At 41.8% G+C, this 18,177-nt stretch overlaps 1 protein-coding gene across 1 annotated transcript in view; it reads left to right on the top strand.

Annotated features, from left to right (window-relative positions):
- CACNA1I (calcium voltage-gated channel subunit alpha1 I) overlaps positions 1-18,177 on the top strand; it is a 2,042,880-nt gene that overhangs the window by 1,884,256 nt on the left and 140,447 nt on the right. The window contains exon 32 of the mRNA XM_082266478.1: positions 5,112-5,228. Coding sequence (XP_082122604.1) covers positions 5,112-5,228 — 117 coding nt within the window. The remainder of the gene's footprint in view (positions 1-5,111; positions 5,229-18,177) is intronic.

Raw genomic sequence — 18,177 nt, 5'->3', positions numbered from 1 at the left:
AAATAGAATCCACCTGTGTGTAATCAAGTCTCTGTATAAATGCACCTGCACTGTAATAGTTTCAGAGGTCTGTTTAAAGCGCAGAGAGCATCATGAAGAACAAGGAACACACCAGACAGGCCCGAGATACTGTTGTGGAGAAGTTTAAAGCCGGATTTGGATACAAAAAGATTTCCCAAGCTTTAAACATCCCAAGGAGCACCGTGCAAGCGATAATATTGAAATGGAAGGAGTATCAGACCACTGCAAATCTACGAAGACCATGCCGTCTCTCTAAACTTTCGGCTCATACAAGGAGAAGACTGATCAGAGATGCAGCCAAGAGGCCAATGATCACTCTGGATGAACTGCAGAGATCTACAGTTGAGGTGGGAGACTCTGTCTATAGGACAACAATCAGTTGTATACTGCACAAATCTGGCCTTTATGGAAGAGTTGCACGAAGAAAGCCATTTCTTAAAGATATCCAAAAAAGTGTAGTTTAAAGTTTGCCCTAAGCCACCTGGGAGACACACCAAACATGTGGAAGAAGGTGCTCTGGTCAGATGAAACCAAAATCGAACTTTTTGGCAACAATGCAAAACGTTATGTTTGGTGTAAAAGCAACACAGCTCATCACCCTGAACACACCATCCCCACTGTCAAACATGGTGGTGGCAGCATCATGGTTTGGGCCTGCTTTTCTTCAGCAGGGACAGGGAAGATGGTTAAAATTGATGGGAAGGTGGATGGAGCCAAATACAGGACCCTTCTGGAAGAAAACGTGATGGAGTCTGCAAAAGACCTGAGACTGGGACGGAGATTTGTCTTCCAACCAGACAATGATCCAAAACATAAAGAAAAATCTACAATGGAATGGTTCACAAATAAACATATCCAGGTGTGAGAATGGCTAAGTGAAAGTCCAGACCTGAATCCAATCGAGAATCTGTGGAAAGAACTGAAAACTGCCGTTCACAAACGCTCTCCAACCTCACTGAGCTCGAGCTGTTTTGCAAGGAGGAATGGGCAAAAATTTCAGTCTCTCGATGTGCAAAACTGATAGAGACATACCCCAAGCGACTTACAGCTGTAATCGCAGCAAAAGGTGGCGCTACAAAGTATTAACTTAAGGGGGCTGAATAATTTTGCACGCCCAATTTTTCAGTTTTTTATTTGTTAAAAAAGTTTGAAATATCCAATAAATTTCGTTCCACTTCATGATTGTGTCCCACTTGTTGTTGATTCTTCACAAAATATTACAGTTTTATATCTTTATGTTTGAAGCCTGAAATGTGGCAAAAGTTTGCAAAGTTCAAGGGGGCCGAATACTTTCGCAAGGCACTGTAGTATCTGTATATATTAGGAAGTGCCATACCTGCTTCTGTTTTAGCTCTCTGAAGTGTGGTTAACTTTATTCTATTTCTACCCTTTCCCCAAATAAATGTGGTAAATAGGGCATCTATTTTTTTTTAAATAGTTTTAGGGACTATAACCGACATATGTGAAAAAATGTATAAACATTTCGGTAATAGGACCATCTTGATTACACTTATTCTCCCTGCAACTGAAAGTGGTAATTTAGCCCAAGTAGCTAATTTAGTTTTAATTGTTGTCATGAGTGGATTAAGGTTAGCCTGTAAAGCTGCTTGTGGTAATCTTGTAATATTTATTCCCAGGTATTTGAAAGAGGACACTACCTTTACTAAACTTGAATCCTTGCTTAGTGTGAGTAGTTGTGGTTGCAATGGCATAAGGGAGGAAGGCCTGAATAAGGCCTGAATAAGAACCAAAAAGTTCTATTATATGCATAGCTGCTTCCAATGATCCATGTGCATCATTTAAATATAAAATAAGATCATCAGCATACAGTGCCACTATATCTATCCTTTCTGCCAATGTAATGCCCCGTACAGAAGGGGTTTGCCGAAGTCAAAGTGCCAAAGATTCAATAGCTACTGAAAATAAGAGTGGTGATAGAGGGCATCCCTGCCGGGTGCCTCTGTATAATTGTATGGCCTTGGTTAAAAAAACCATCTACCAACAGATGAGAAGTTGGATATAGATACATTATTTCCACCCAAGTACAGAATTTCTCCCCAAATCCAAATGCCCTAAGCACTGCCTGCAAAAAGGGCCATTCAATAGAATCAAAAGCCTTTGCTGTATCAAGAGAAGCCAAGAGAGTCTGATCGTTGATCTCTAAGCTGAGCTATAAGTTGTGTTCTTCGAAGATTTATAGATGTGGATTCCTGGCATAAATCCAGTTTGATCTGGATGTATAATATTAAGTATTACATTGTTTAATCTATGGGCCAAAATGTTTGCAAGAATTTTGTAGTCTGTATTTAATAATGATATGGGTCGGTATGAAGCACAATCTGTTAAGTTTTTATCTGGTTTTGGAATTAGTACTACTGTGGCTGAATACATGGATTCAGGAAGTCTTTTTACCCTGAAAGCTGCATCAAATACTTGAACTAGCACTGGGGCAAGAATATCCACGTATTTATTATATACTTTTAACGGAAGTCCGTCTGGTCCTGAAGCCTTTCCTATTGCTAGACTTGTTATTGCTCTTCTTACTTCTTCCTCACTTGGATTTTCCTCTAATAATTTAACCTGCTCGGTCGTTAAGGCTGGAAAGTGTATTTCACTCAGATAAGTTGAAATTTCATCTGCATTATACGTAAGAGAGGTGGCATACATATCAGTATAAAACGTGTGAAAGCATGTCATAATACCAGCCACAACCCTTACGCATTCCTCGTCATGGCGCTGTAAATTAGTTATAACTAAACTTGTACTTTGTTGCTTAGCCATATGTGCTAAAAGACGACTTGAAGTATTCCCTTGTTCAAAGTACTTCTGTTGATATTCAAATTGTTTCTATTTAGCTATTGCTGCTATATGTGTAGTATATTTTCTTAATGTAATTTCGTATTTTTCTCTATTTATTTCAGTTCAGTTCAGTTCAGTGTATTTCTAAAAATATCTGCAATTGTTCAGGTATACGATCGTGCGTTCCAATCTGTGATAACCAATATGGCTGAAATTTCCAGTTTTGCTTCATTCCCTCAATTCCTATTGCTATATTTACCAGGAGTGGTGAGTGATCAGACACTCCTCTAATCAAATATTCAACAGAGACAACCCTAGGAATAAGTTTATCATTTCCCAGCGCCAGATCTATTCTTGACAGACATCCCCTTCCTGGGATGGCCCAGGAATAAGCCCTGGTCCGGGGATTAAGCATTCGCCACAAACCTCTCCATCCAAATTCTTCCCTTAACTCACGAAACATAAGTGGTTTTCAAGTTCTTTTTAGGGGGGGTCCATGCCTGTCCACCAGCGGGTCCCACAAAAGATGAAATTCTCCCAGGCATAGCACTAATGCCTCTGGGTATAAACTTGCAAATAGCATAGCTTTTTTAATTACACTTAATGTAGCAGGTGGTGGATTATATATACCTAAAATAACAAATGGTATATCATACACTTGAGCTCGTACAAATACATATTGCCCTTCAGGGTCTACCTTTTTTTGAAAGCACTTCCGTGGTACCGACCTATGGACAAGCAATGAAACCCCCCTTGCATATGTTGAATAGCTCGAGTGTATTGACCATTGGATCCAGGGTTTACACAATTGGTTTGTTGTATCTGGGATCATATGTGTCTCTTGCAGGCATATAATTTGTGCTTTAGTTTGTAATATATTTGTAATTACCTAGGATCTCTTCTGAGGGTCCCTAGACCACTAACATTCCATGATAGGAACCTACATTGTGTAGTCATCTTAGAGGTTTTTTTTCTATATATAGCTGTAGGTTCACTTCCCAAAAGGGATCCCATACATCTAACCGTCTATCTATGACATTTGTCATGATAATACCCCATAGCAATGTACTCCTTATATTTTATACCAATATAATTATTGAGGTCAGTTGGGCACACCAGGACACAGCGATCTTCAAAAGTAACAAGAAAAACATGAAAAAGAAAAAAAGAGAAGAAGAAAAAAAAATCACAAACAAAATTACCAAATAAAAAATATTTTTTTTTAAAAAGAAAAATCATCATGCACATATAGCAAAATTTTGACCAATAGGTCTTACTCCAAAAAAAAAACCAATGGGACATTGCCCGAGCATACAATCATTTGCGTGCAAGGACAATATAGCTGCGGCCTCCACTCAAGCTCCCACCTTACTCTTAGAAATATTTCAAGTTTTCTTCTAAGGAATAAAAAAGGAATTTTGCTAAGCCATCAAAAAAAAAAATGGCTCAAAGAATTACCAGTGGCGGGAGGAGGGAGGGAGGGGGAGAGGGACCCCGGAAAAAGGAAAAAAAAAAATGCACAAAAAAAAAAAACACAAAAAAAATATATAAACAAAAAAAAAAAACAACCATAGTATCTTGACTCCCAGTCCCTTCACTCCCCCCACCTCGTCATTCCATCATCCACATGCTTCTTTTTTTTTCTTGTATCCTTCACTAGGAAAAAAGAAAGTTTTCATTACAAGGAAAAACAAAGGAAAATGGCAAGATTCTTCTTTCCTTTCACTTTATAGTTCCTTTCGAGTAAAGCCATTCTTGTACACTCTCCGGAGTATTGAAGAAATATATTTTCCCATCTTCCTCCACCCTCATCCTCGCAGGGTATGCCATGGAGTAGATAATGTGTCGTTCTCTTAATTTTTTTTTTAACTTCAAAAAAGGTAGCTCTCAATCTTTGTAGATCTATTGAAAAATCAGGGAAAAAAACACTTGATGTTGTCAATTAACATAGCTGCAATGTGTATGTTGGATTCTGCTCTTAGTTACTAGCTGTGCTAAGCCACTGTTCTCTTCTGGAGATGAACTGTCCTGTGGGTATCCCAGTGGGTTTATCTACAAACAACGCCATTGGCTTTCATGTATTGCTTATAATTTGTATTGACGTTGTGCACTGCGGGATTAGCATATTGGATTAGAATAAAATACCTGCTCTCCCGTAGACATAACAGTCAAAAGTGATTTAGCGAAGCTCTCAGAAGCTTAATCAGAGATTGTATGCTAAGCAGAACACAAGTACAATGTTTCAACCGGCTAACTCACAAATCCATGTCACTAATAATGATTTTGCTTAGGTCCAGCTGGCAGAAATGGAGGCCTTTTCTTTAACCTCTGACAAGTCCTCTTCGGTACTGACTGATGATCTCAGTCCAGAAGATCAAGGTGTCACAAGTCAGTTAAAGGAGATGAAGGTAAAATAAGCATATTTTGTATGTAAATGGAATTCAAATTAGAGGAGATTTTAATTATTGTTCTGATCCCCTAAATTACCCTGGATAGGCTTATAGAAAAAATTTGGATAAAATGTATCCTCTGTGTTTGTTAATTTTATGTTTTTTAACGTTCATGTTCTTAGAAATGTGCTTTTATGTATAGTAGTAATATCGAACTGCACTGTATTCCACATTTAACAAATTGACTGCCAGAGCCATTTTTATTTTTATTTTGTTCACACATGCAGTGCATGAACATTTTTTACATGAAAATGCAGCTTAAAGGGTAATTTCACTTTTGTGGGAAAAAAAAGATAGCAAATAAAAAAATAATGTAGTGTTTACAAGTGGGATTCAGGTAATATTGTATTTGATTGTTAAAAAATTACCTCTCCTTTTCAATCTGCAGCACTGTAATTTTCTGAAAAAGGCAATGCAATATCGCTACCTGCAGGCGTTCTGTACACAAATGCGGTACAGGACAAACTCTGAAAATTTAATTTCCTGCTTTAGTAGTTGGCTTACTGATTTTCCCAGAAGTCTGCACTAAGATACAAATTCTAGTTTGAGCATCCCTTATAAAAAAAAAACAGTTTTAGTGAGATACTCCCAAGGATAAAACACATTTAAAGGGATGCAGACCTTGCCAATTTCCTCATTAGAGTCCTGTTCAAAATTCAGCCATTACATTTTATTTGTCAATGTGTTTTCTGAACCAGAGACACAACTGCAGTGACCTTCCCCCTCCCTTCTCCTCCAGTTCATGCATTACACAACCGGTAGCCATACCAGAACTTTCTTATCAGTTCCTTGAGAGAAAAAATATAGACCTTTTCGTGCCTTCGATTCTAAAACTTCAGTATATGTCATAACTACACTAAATATTAAAAGCACCGATTTGATCTTTTTCGTGACAAACCCGGTAAAATCATTGCCATGTATTCTAGATGCACTCCGAGCATATGGAAATGTTTCTTATTATAAAATAAACTTGTCAAAATCAGCAGCTCTAAATATTTCTGTATCCTTGGATATCTGGAAATCCCTACGGACCTCCTTCTCGTTCCATTGGGCCGGTGGTTCATTAATATACCTGGGGGTACGGGTTACTGCAGACCCAGAAGAGCTATATGTGGCAAATTATCTCCCCCTTTTGGGGACTCTCTGTTCAGATTTACATACCTGGCAAACACTCACATTAACGTGGTTTGGTCGCTGCAGTGCATTAAAAATGAATGCATTGGCACGTATACTTTGTTTTACAGGCCTTGCCAATAGCGGTACCAGCTATTTTTTTCCTCCAGGTAAGATCATTGTTTCGGTCCTTTGTCTGGGCCTCTAGGTCCCCTCGGGTAGGAATGCGAACTCTCTCTCTCTCCAAGGCAAAGGGGGGGGGGGGGGTGGGTCTGCCGGATCTTTTATGATATTATAAGGCTTCACATCTCATGTGGGTTTTGGACTGGCATTGCAATGCTACTACAAAACAGTGGGTGAAAGTGGAAAATAAGATCGCATTACCCATGGCACCCTGGATTTCTCTGCCAATGTCTGACATATTATATTCTCATCCGACGATTGGGGCTACGCTACGTGAGTCCCAGAGAGTACAAAATCACCCATTGGTAGCACCCTCGATCTCCCCTATGACGCCTCTTGTGGGCAACTCAGATTTCTCTCCAGGGTGCATGAACGCCAAGGTGATAAAGACGGTTCAGAATGGCAGAACTCGTCTCTTGGATATTTTGAAACAGAGAGAGCCACCTACTCTTGCCGAGATTATGGCTTGGTCAGATTCAACTCTGGATCCTCTTAGTATCCAACAGATTAGACACTTCCTTCTCCATTTACAGAGCCTGGGTTATAACCCCCGACCACGGTCTCCTTTTGAGACTCTATGCAGAGGGGGTGAACCTATCCCACACGTGCTGTCGTATCTTTACTCCTCACTGGCAGAAACATCGGAGGAACAATTTTTACCTTTTCTCCATCAATGGGAACGCGATCTTGGAATTTCCTTTACCCCTCAGCAAGCCAATAAGATCTTACTTCTTGCACATAAGGCCTCATTGGCGAGCAGGTACCAGGAGGTTAGCTATAAAATCCTTACCCGATAGTATAGAGTCCCGGCGATTATACATAAAATGGACAGGAAATGCCCTGACAAGTGTTGGAGATGTGGAGCCGAAGGAGGCTCGATGTTACACATTTTTTGGGCTTGCCCCCTTCTAAGGGATTTCTGGAAGGAGGTCGCCCTGGTGGCCAGGAAAATGACCATGGTCGAGGTGGGAGACGATCCAGCATTATGCTTGCTGCACCTTACGAAGAGCTCAGTTAGGAATTATAGGAAGTCATTGCTGATCCATTTGCTTAATGCAGCGAAAGCCTGTATCCCAGCTATGTGGTGACAGACCTGCCCTCCTACACCGCAACTGTGGTTCTCCAAAGTAAATGAAATGCACTGTATGGAAAAACTAACTGCTACCCTTACAAACGTGGAGGAGCAAACACGATCTCGTTGGCAGCCGTGGTCACACTTCACAAGTACAGAGGATTATTTGCGGGTAGTTGATTAAGTAAAGAGGACTCTTCTGTTTTACTCGGAGAGAGCAGGACTTAGAGGGGAAAATCAACTGGTGCATTCCGTGGAGCTGAGGACCATCTCTAAAGCTCTCATTTTCTCTTTTTTCTTTGATTACCCGCCCCACCGTATGCACCCTATCTCTTTTTTAGATGACTTTAAGACTACAATAATTATGCCTTTTTTCCCTTTCCCCTTTCTTCCTTTTTTTTTTTTTTTGTTCTTTCTTTCTCATAACATTATCACTGAGTATTTCTTATATCATGATATGTGATTCACTATTATAATTTCCAAAATTATTTCACTTTAGATATGCATGATTGTGTGGTAATGCACCGACTTACACTGTTTGACTACTAATGATTTATTTTTGAATTTTATATTTTAATGATGATTGTTTATTGATACACAAGGAGGTGGGTTGGGGTGTTTTTTTTTTTTGTATTGTCGATAATTAGAAAAGTAGATCATTTATAAACAATATTATTATCAAGTACCTCTTATATCACGATTTGTGACCCACTAACTTTTTAAACTATCTCACTTTAGTCTTAGTTTGGTTTAAATTTTGTGGTAAAGTATTTTTTTTTTTTGGGCTTTATTATACTAAAGTCGATAAAGATGAATACTTTTTGCCTCACAGGAATTTTTTTTTTTTTTCTTGGGCTTTATTATACTAAGTTGATAAGGATGATTGCATTTTGCCTCACAGGAATTTTTTTTTTCTCTCTTTCCTCTCTTACAACTTGATTATTGTGGGCAAATATATGGAAAGGTTTATGATATATGGATTATCTGAAAGAGATTTATGTTTATGTATGACTTGTAATGTTTTTGAAAAATAATAAAACATTTTAATTAAAAAAAAAAATATTAAAAGCACAGCCAGAATAAAGTCATATTCACCTTCATCAGTTAATGGGTAGCATTTTGGAACCCAATCACCCCTATGCTAGGAGTAGGGATGAGCTTTGTGTTCAAGGAGAATGTGAGTATCGAGATATATATATATATATATATATATATATATATATATATATATATGAGTACATCAGGCCATTCAGTATCTATCAGACGTTTCAGTATAGACCATATATTGATATCTACATATACAGTATATATAGGCCACTTGAGTATGTATCAAGCCATTCAGTATCTATTGCTTGGTTCAGTATAGACCATAATTGCTATCAATATACAGAATCTCCCAAAAGTGAGTACATCCCTCACATTTTTGTAAATACTTTATTATATCTTTTCATGTGACAACACTGAAGAAATTACACTTTGCTACAATGTAAAGTAGGAAGTGTACAGCTTGTATAACAGTATAAATGTGCTGTCCCCTCAAAAAACTCAACACACAGCCATTAAAAATATTGTAAAAGGTAACTGATGCTAAAAAACGTCAACCACCCGCCCGGCGCTAAAATATATATATATAAATCAGTGTAAGGTATAAAGAAATAAATATATCTATTCAAATCATGAATAAATAGTAAATAAAATCATGTAGATAAAATCATGTAAAACATGTCACTCTGTGCATCCTTTTAATGCACTAGCTGCCACTGTAAACGTAAAACTTGCAAAATCAAATGTATAATAATAGCCCAATCTGTGCGTCTCAGTTCGTTATATCATACATTCAGCGGCGCTTCAGCACACACAATGTATGTGTGCAAGTATATTAGTCAGTTCCTGCAGTGCTTCAGAGCCTGCAATTGCAAACTAGTCTTAACTCCACAGGATGAGCAGTCACAGCCAGCAAAAAGATTTCTCCTCTGATGTTCAGAACCAGTGATTGTACACACAGTATCACTAATCCTTCACCACACCGACTGTGCACCCCTATGAAGTGGCCACTCACCAAATTGCCCTTGAAATATCGCCTTTATGCATAAGCTGCATGAGCCCTTGCTTCTGGTCGGTCTGTCGTCTCTTGAGCACGTCCAGATCCTATCCGTCCACCAGGGGTCACTATCAGGCTGTATATCTCCTCAGTGCAATTTGTAAGCAAAGGACATGAAGCAAGAGAGTAGTGTAATACTGTTTCGACTTTATTAATTAAATAAAGCTTCCCTCCCCTTCAGGGTATATGCTTACATTTCAATCACCCTTTGCACGCATATCATAGACACAGAGGCTTTGAAAGAGAGTCCTCTGTTGAAGTCTACCAGACGAAACCGGTCAGGATGCACGTACGCTGCTGCTGAGGAGACGAAGAGAGGATACCGCTGTTGTTCTGGATCTCGCCTGTTAGCCGCAGGAGCGCTGTAATCCACAGCAGGGACTAGCTCGCGGTCGGCGAGCGGCGGTACCTTTCAAAGCCTCTGTGTCTATGATATGCGTGCAAAGGGTGATTGAAATGTAAGCATATACGCTGAAGGGGAGGGAAGTTTTATTTAATTAATAAAGTCGAAACAGTATTACACTACTCTCTTGCTTCATGTTGTTTGCTTACAAATTGCACTGAGGAGATATACAGCCTGATAGTGACCCCTGGTGGACGGATAGGATCTGGACGTGCTCAAGAGACGACAGACCGACCAGAAGCAAGGGCTCATGCAGCTTATGCATAAAGGCGATATTTCAAGGCCAATTTGGTGAGTGGCCACTTCATAGGGGTGCACAGTCGGTGTGGTGAAGGATTAGTGATACTGTGTGCACAATCACTGGTGCTGAACATCAGAGGAGAAATCTTTTTGCTGGCTGTGACTGCTCATCCTGTGGAGTTGGGACTAGTTTGCAATTGCAGGCTCTGAAGCACTGCAAGAACTGACTAATATACTTGCACACATACATTGTGTGTGCTGAAGCGCCGCTGAATGTATGATATAACGAACTGAGACGCACAGATTGGGCTATTATTATACATTTGATTTTACACAGCCATTAAAGTCTAAACCGCTGACAACAAAAGTGAGTACATCCCTAAGTAAAAATGTCCAAATTGGGGCCAATTTGCCATTTTCCCTCCCCGGTGTCATTTGACTCATTAGTGTTACAAGGTCTCAGGTGTGAATGGTGAGCAGGTGTGTTAAATTTGGTGTTATCGGGGGAAGTGGCTGAACCTTTCATGTGAGCAGACGTGCTTCACACCGGCTCCGACATCCTGCCTGCATTTATCCTGATTTGAGACTCGTTTTCCCACAGCAATTGCACGCTCACTTTGCCCAAGCCTTACCATTGCTCCTGTGATGGTCCCTGGTTGTCCTAGCAGTTCAGTAGCGATAACCAAGAGGAAGGAGGACGTCGCTCCCGCTGCCTCAGCGTGTGGGAAAGGATCGGCAGTCTTCTACACTATCTAAGCTAGAGAAGTTTGCCCATGATCCTTCCAGGCACAAATCCTCGCAGAAATCCTCATCCACTTCACTGGGACATGGACCCTGCGGTTCCCCCGCACCAGCGGCCCGCGTGTCACCACAGAGGGAGATGGACTCGCCACCATTGGAGGCTGCAGTGAGTACTCCGACCACACTTCTCCAACATAGCACACTGTGAACCTACCCTGCAGGACATTCTAACGGCTGTGCACACTTATGGCAATTCTCTCACAGAACTCTCTGTGGAAGTTAAAGGCATGAAGGAAGGCATTTTACATATTCGCATGACATGCAAAAAATTAGAGAGAGAGCCACAGCATTAGAAGGTAGAGTGAGCACAGTGGAGGATGAATTTACACCTCTTATTCAAGATGTACGGATGAATTCTGCAGGAGTGTCTGATGCTATGAATAGACTGGAAGACATGGAAAACAGGTTGCGCTGTAGCAACCTGCATTTGGTGGGCATTCGTGAGAAATCTGAAGGCAAAAACCTTGTTGAATTTATTGAAAAATGGCTACTGACCACGTTTGGCAAGGACAACCTTACACCATTCTTTTCTGTGGAAAGGGCACCCAGGGGGCCGTTCCGAGCTCTACCACCAGGGGGCTACGATCAACCATTCTTACTTAAACTTCTCCATTATAAGGACAGGGATATTATACTGAGACTTGCAAGACAACAGCCCAAAATGGAGATTCAAGGAGCCAAGATATCCATATTTCCGGACTTTTCAGCTGTACTTCTACTGCTCGGTATTGTCTACGAGAGTCTCTACACCCTGCTGCAAGGGGCCTCTGAGGAAGCACTACCCACTTAATGTTGGAAAACATACCTTTCTTTGGCAGGGGCTACACATGTTCAGGCCCTCTTGTACCCCCGCATCTGTTCTACAAATTGTACCCTGCAGGGTATGAGTAGGGATCGTCCACCTGGCCTTCTCCCTACCAGTTTTACACTGTTACTTTTTGTGTGTTTTGTTTTCCTTTTTTTATTGTTTTTCTTTTTGTCCTTTCTGCCTGGACACCCCGTTTGGACTGCCTTGTGTCTCTGCAATCAACATGTCCTGCACTGTCTCATGTTTGCCCTGACTTTGCCCTGGTTCTTTCCTGTGCTGGCACCATTACCATTTATGCCGCCACTGGACCCTTTATGGCCATGGCAATACCCCTACCCAAAGCAAAGAAAACAAAAAGAGGGCGCACCGACCTAGCGCATTATCCTCAATAACAGGCTTTATTGTATAACATTAAAAATGGCTACTCACAGACGTAGATGATAGTAAAGCATGTCGAGCTTAACTGCTCAAATGTCCGGGTCAGTCCATGTAAATGTCCATGACCGATGAGATGATGGCTGACGCATTTCGAGGCTCAGCCTCTTCCGCTGAGCCTCGAAATGCGTCAGCCATCATCTCATCGGTCATGGACACTTACATGGACTGACCCGGACATTTGAGCAGTTAAGCTCGACATGCTTTACTATCATCTACGTCTGTGAGTAGCCATTTTTAATGTTATACAATAAAGCCTGTTATTGAGGATAATGCGCTAGGTCGGTGCGCCCTCTTTTTGTTTTCTTTGCTTTCAGTATCGGTGGACTACCCCAGTCCGTTTTGGGCAGCAAGACCTTAGCCATTTGAGAAGCCAGGATTGAGTCCCGTGAGGAGTGTGGTAGTGGGGCTGGGATACCAAGTGCAGGACAAAGCTGGTCACACCTTATGGTCTTTTGCAATACCCCTACCCTCCTGTTCTCCCTAATGGCTAGCTCTACGGGATCCCTTCTCTCATGGAACATGAGGGGGCTACAAGAAAGAACAGCTATGTTTACATTTTTCACCCAACATAATCCCACCTTCGCCTGCTTGCAGGAAACAAACTTGACTGGACCTACTGAGGGATTGCTTTGTTCTTCGAAGTACCCAATCCAATATCATTCTACTCATACCCAATACTATAGGCGTATCCATATTGATCTCTGCTACTGCCAAATTTGACCCTTTGGACTCCCTGGTAGACCCACAAGGGCGGTTTGTTTTCTTGCTGGGAATGTGGGACTCTTGTAAGTGTATAATTGCTAACATCTATATGCCGCCGCCGTTTACATTTGAGGTATTAGAATGTCTGTCTCTGTTTATTGCCAAACACCCACAAGTCCCAATTCTGGTGCATGGTGATTTTAACAATGTGCTTGATGTTTCCCTTGACGTGCATAAAACATTTTGTCCACAAGGCCCTAGGTCCCTCACTCCTTTTGCCAGGTAACTATATTTACTCCAGAGAAAGGAGATACAATAAGACTCGTGGCCACTCACTAAAACTAGAGGAAAGGCGGTTTAACCTTAAAGTGCGTAAGGGGTTCTTCACTGTAAGAGCGGTAAGGATGTGGAATTCTCTTCCACAAGCAGTCGTATCAGCAGGGAGCATTGATAGTTTCAAAAAACTGTTAGATGGACACCTTAAAGACCACAACATACAGGGGTATACAATGTACGGCTAAAAGCAAACACACACACACATCATAGGTTGAACTGGATGGACTGATGTCTTTTTTCAACCTCACTAACTATGTAACTATGTAACTATGTAACTAGGTATGTGGGAGAAATGGGACTGTCATATTTGTACCGTTGTGAATACCCGATGGAGGGCAGGTTTTCCTGCCATTCCTTGACCCACTCTGCTTTGTCCCACATAGACTTGGCACTGGGCTCTGACTTACTTTTGGCCTTTCAACCTGAGGTCTCCTACTGGCCAGAGGCTTATCGGACCATTCCTCCATGGTTGTACAATTGGTTCTACCAGTTTTTAGGCTCCCCATGCATTGGAAATTGAATCCTTTCTGGCTCCCACTTTTTACTAACCTTGACCTTTTTCACACTCAAATTGGGCATTTTTTAACTGACAACAGACATTCTGCTCCGTGTTGTGTGGGATGCGTTGAAGGCTTTTATTTGGGGTCTATGTATAAAAGAAATCTCAGGTATAAAAACAAGGAGTAGGCAGTGGGCTCTGGATGCTAGTGCAGCAGTACTTTAGGCTGAACAGGAATATTTACTCGCACCAAGGCTGACAATCAAAACAGATGGCTGGAGTTACCGCTCAGTTCAGCAACAACAGGCAGACAATAAATGTTTTTTTTTCAGTTCCCAGGCCTATTTTGAGGAGGGGGAGAACACTGGTCATATACTCTCCATCATATCCCAGGCGCAACGGCCCTCTTCGGTCATACACAGGCTAACTCTGCCCTCAGCTCATATAGTCACTGACACACCTCCATACTGCAGGGATTCCGCTTCTTCTTTCAGGATGTTTATGCCTCTAAGGTGTCCTATGACCCTGAGGATCTGAGTGACTTCCTACAGGGGGTATATCTCTCTACTGTTCCAGCTAGGGATAAGGCACTCCTGAACGCTCCCATCACTTTGGAAGAGCTTCAGAAGGCCTTGGGTACATTCCCCAACTCCAAGGCTCCGGGGGCGGATGGGTTCCCCATGGAATTCTATAAAAAGTTTGGTGGGGTTCTTTTATCTGAGTTACTTAAAACAATTACAGCTTCCCTTGAAGGGGGCTTACTGCCTGCTTCTATGTATGAGGCAGTGGTGGTCGTCCTTCTGAACCCTAGGAAGGATCCGGACCAACCTGAATCCTATCGGCCTATTTTGCTCCTCACTTTTGATCTGAAATTGCTTACTTAAGTGCTGGCTATGCGCCTCTCTAAGGTGGTTGCCAAAATTGTACATCGGGATCAATCAGGGTTCATACCCAATTGCTCCACAGCCATCAATCTCAGCAGACTTTATTTAAATATGCAAATACCTCCGGATAACTGTGGTCATAGAGCAATCTTATCACTTGATGCCGCTAAGGTGTTTGATAGTGTGGAATGGCAGTATGTATGGGTGGTGGTTGAGACATTTGGCCTGGGAGCTACCTTCACCTCCTGGATTAAACTGCCCGCATTCGGATAAATACCATGCTTTCTCCTCCATTTACTCTGCACAGGGGTACGAGACAGGAGTGCTCACTGTCTCCTCTTCTGTTTGCCCTGGCAGTGGAGCCCCTTGCGGCAGCTATTAGAGAAGATCCCTCGATACGGGGGTTTGTAAGGGGACCCTGGGAGGATAAGATAGCTTTGTACGTGGACGACACCCTACTTTTTCTGGGTGACACTACTGATTTCCTGACTAACTTGATGACACTGATTCGCAGGTTTGGATCCTTCTCGGCCTTCAAATAAATTGGGATAAGTCTGTACTATTGCCTTTAGACCCCTTGGAATTTACGTTGCCCCAGGCGGCCTCGCAAATTATGATAATGGAGCACTTCCTTTACCTGGGCATAATAATCAATCCTAATCTCGCTCAATATGTCAAACCTAATATCTCCCCCCGTTACAGCAGAAATTTAAAGAAAAATTGTCTAGCTGGGCTAAATTGCCTTTATCTGTCGTTGGGAGATGTAACCTAATTAAAATGTTATGGAATCCGCAGTTGTTATATGCATTACACAATGCCCCAATTTGGATCCCCATTCACATTTTTAAACAATTTAATACTACATTCCGCTCTTTAATTTAGAAAAAACAAATGCCACGCATTAAATTGGAAACGCTACAGAAAGCTAAGGACTCTGGTGGGTTGGCTGTCCCGATCCCCTACTTTTACTATTTAGGGGCTCAATTGCAACATATTACAGGCTGGCTTACCAGGGATGACTCTGATCCCATTAGAAATGTCATTACTACAGTACTTTCCGCTAGCGATCTTATAGAAGCTTTGGAGGCGGGTGAACTGAAAACCTTCCATCAATGCCCTACTTTGGTACTATTAGACAAACTTTGGAACAGATCTAAGCAGCATTTTCAGTATGGGGGGTACTCTAGATACTCACGCATTGTGAATAATACTAACTGCCCCGAACTGGCTAAATTGAAGGATTTTGTGGAATGGGATAAATATGGGGTGAGGTATATATAGCAGTTATACTAGGGTCGCATCCTTAAAGGTTTTCAAACGCTCAGAGCAGAATATGGCCTTCCAAACTCCCTGTTTTTTCATTATTTACAACTACGACATGCTCTCACCGCTCAGGCCAGGGACTCTTCCTGGGAGATACAGAATTCAATCCTACTTACTCGCCTGGCAACATCAGTAATTAAAAAGGTACAGATCTCCTCCCTGCACAACTCTTTTATGGCCCAAATCTCTAAAGCTATGTCCTTTTAAATGTCGGGATGGGTGGTCGGAGGATTTGGGTCATATCTCTTCAGAGGAATGGGCGAATATACTTGGTAATATCCCTAAATTGTCACTGTCCTCCTCCCACAAACTCACGCAATTATTTATTCTACACCGCACGTACCGTACACCGCAAAAGCTATACAACTGGCACAGGAGGGATACCCCCCTATGTCCTCGGTGCAAAATACACACAGGAACACTATTGCATATGCTGTGGAAATGTCCAAAGTTGATTCGCTACTGGACGGAAGTGTTCCGTTAATACAATCTGGAATGTCACCCTTCCTATGGACCCAAAATGGTGCCTTCTGGATTGGTTAGATGAAGAGCTATATCCCCCTGGTGTACACACTGCCATCCTTAGAGTCATGTTCCTTGCCAGGAAACTTTTGGCGCGGAGGTGGATATCTTCTACAGCCCCCTACACATGCAGAATGGGTGAAAGAAGTTAATGCTGTACTATTGGGAGAAAACCTTACTTACAAACATAGGGGAAGTGTGCAGAAATTTAAACGTATATGGACGGAATGGCTGGATGTTCCTGGTTTAGCCCCTGTCCAACTAGTCACAAATAGGATTCTAGGTGGGGTAGTAACCTCCTCTTAACGCTGCGGTGTGGGCTCGGGTGGTTAATGTCCATTGATTGGAAGGGGAGGATCGGGAGCCAATCTTAGGGCACTATTACATCTACTGTTTGATGATCCTACTTTGCAGAGGCCACCAATAGGTAGTTCATTTTTGTTTTGGTTGTCTTTTGTTCTCCATTGAAGCCACTACATCAGCTGCTATCTGATTCTGTCTCAAGGCACCTGCTTATTTATGCATTTGCATAACTGAATCGATTGTGTGCCCCCCCCCCCTTTCCCTTATTTTACTTTTCTACTGCATTAGGTTAATAAATTACTATTGTGGGGTAAAATGGTTGGAACAGGGTTTGCCTTTATGGCTCATTCTTACTGTTTGATATGTCTACTTGCAGCATGATTTGAGTTCTAACTGTAACGGAACAGGACACCCCTGAGCGGGTACCTCTGTTGACAGATGCTCCTCGTGCTTCCCGAGGGCTCCAAGCACTCCACCAGACACCGTAAGCACTTCAGACTCCACAAACTGCCGCAGCTTGGTTAGGGTCTTGGCATCTCTTACCCACCCTGGACCTACGACAAGGCTCCAGATTCCTGTGGGTGAACCTCTCTTTCCCCAGAGAGTGCAGCACAAACAAGCTCTTACACAAGCTCTTACAAGAGCTCAGTGATTATCCAAGGGAGTATGGAGGACATAGCAATCCCTTGCAGCAGATTCCCCCAATAAGAGACAGAACTCTAGATTGAGGTGAAGGAACTCAAAACAACTTTATTGAACAAGACTTATATACAGAATTTGGAACATCCCGCCCCCAACAACCGCTTTCCTATTGGTCAATTGTAAAGTACCTGTGGTCCTCCTTCAGGTCCTCCTTAGCCATGCAAATGAGGAATTGAAAATGAGTCAGCAGTGATTGGTCAGATAGCTTGACCAGAAGGACTGCCATGTGCAAGGAAACAGAAGTCCCCAGGGGGCAATCAATGTACACAATAGCCAGACACAGAACAATGGGAGGTCATTAGCACTTACAATGAGACAGGGCAATCCACATTCCCAATACACAAACAAAAGGAAAACCTTACTGACATTGAAAGATATGTAATATACACAGCATTTAGGAATTACAGATTTCATGGCAAATGGGAATAAATCTTAATATTTCTATATGGAGATATTGCTGGCAAATATGAAGCAATC

Source organism: Pelophylax lessonae (genome assembly GCF_965119305.1).
Source record: "Pelophylax lessonae genome assembly, chromosome: 8".
Lineage (NCBI taxonomy): Eukaryota > Metazoa > Chordata > Amphibia > Anura > Ranidae > Pelophylax > Pelophylax lessonae.
This window is presented reverse-complemented; position numbering and strand designations above follow the sequence as displayed.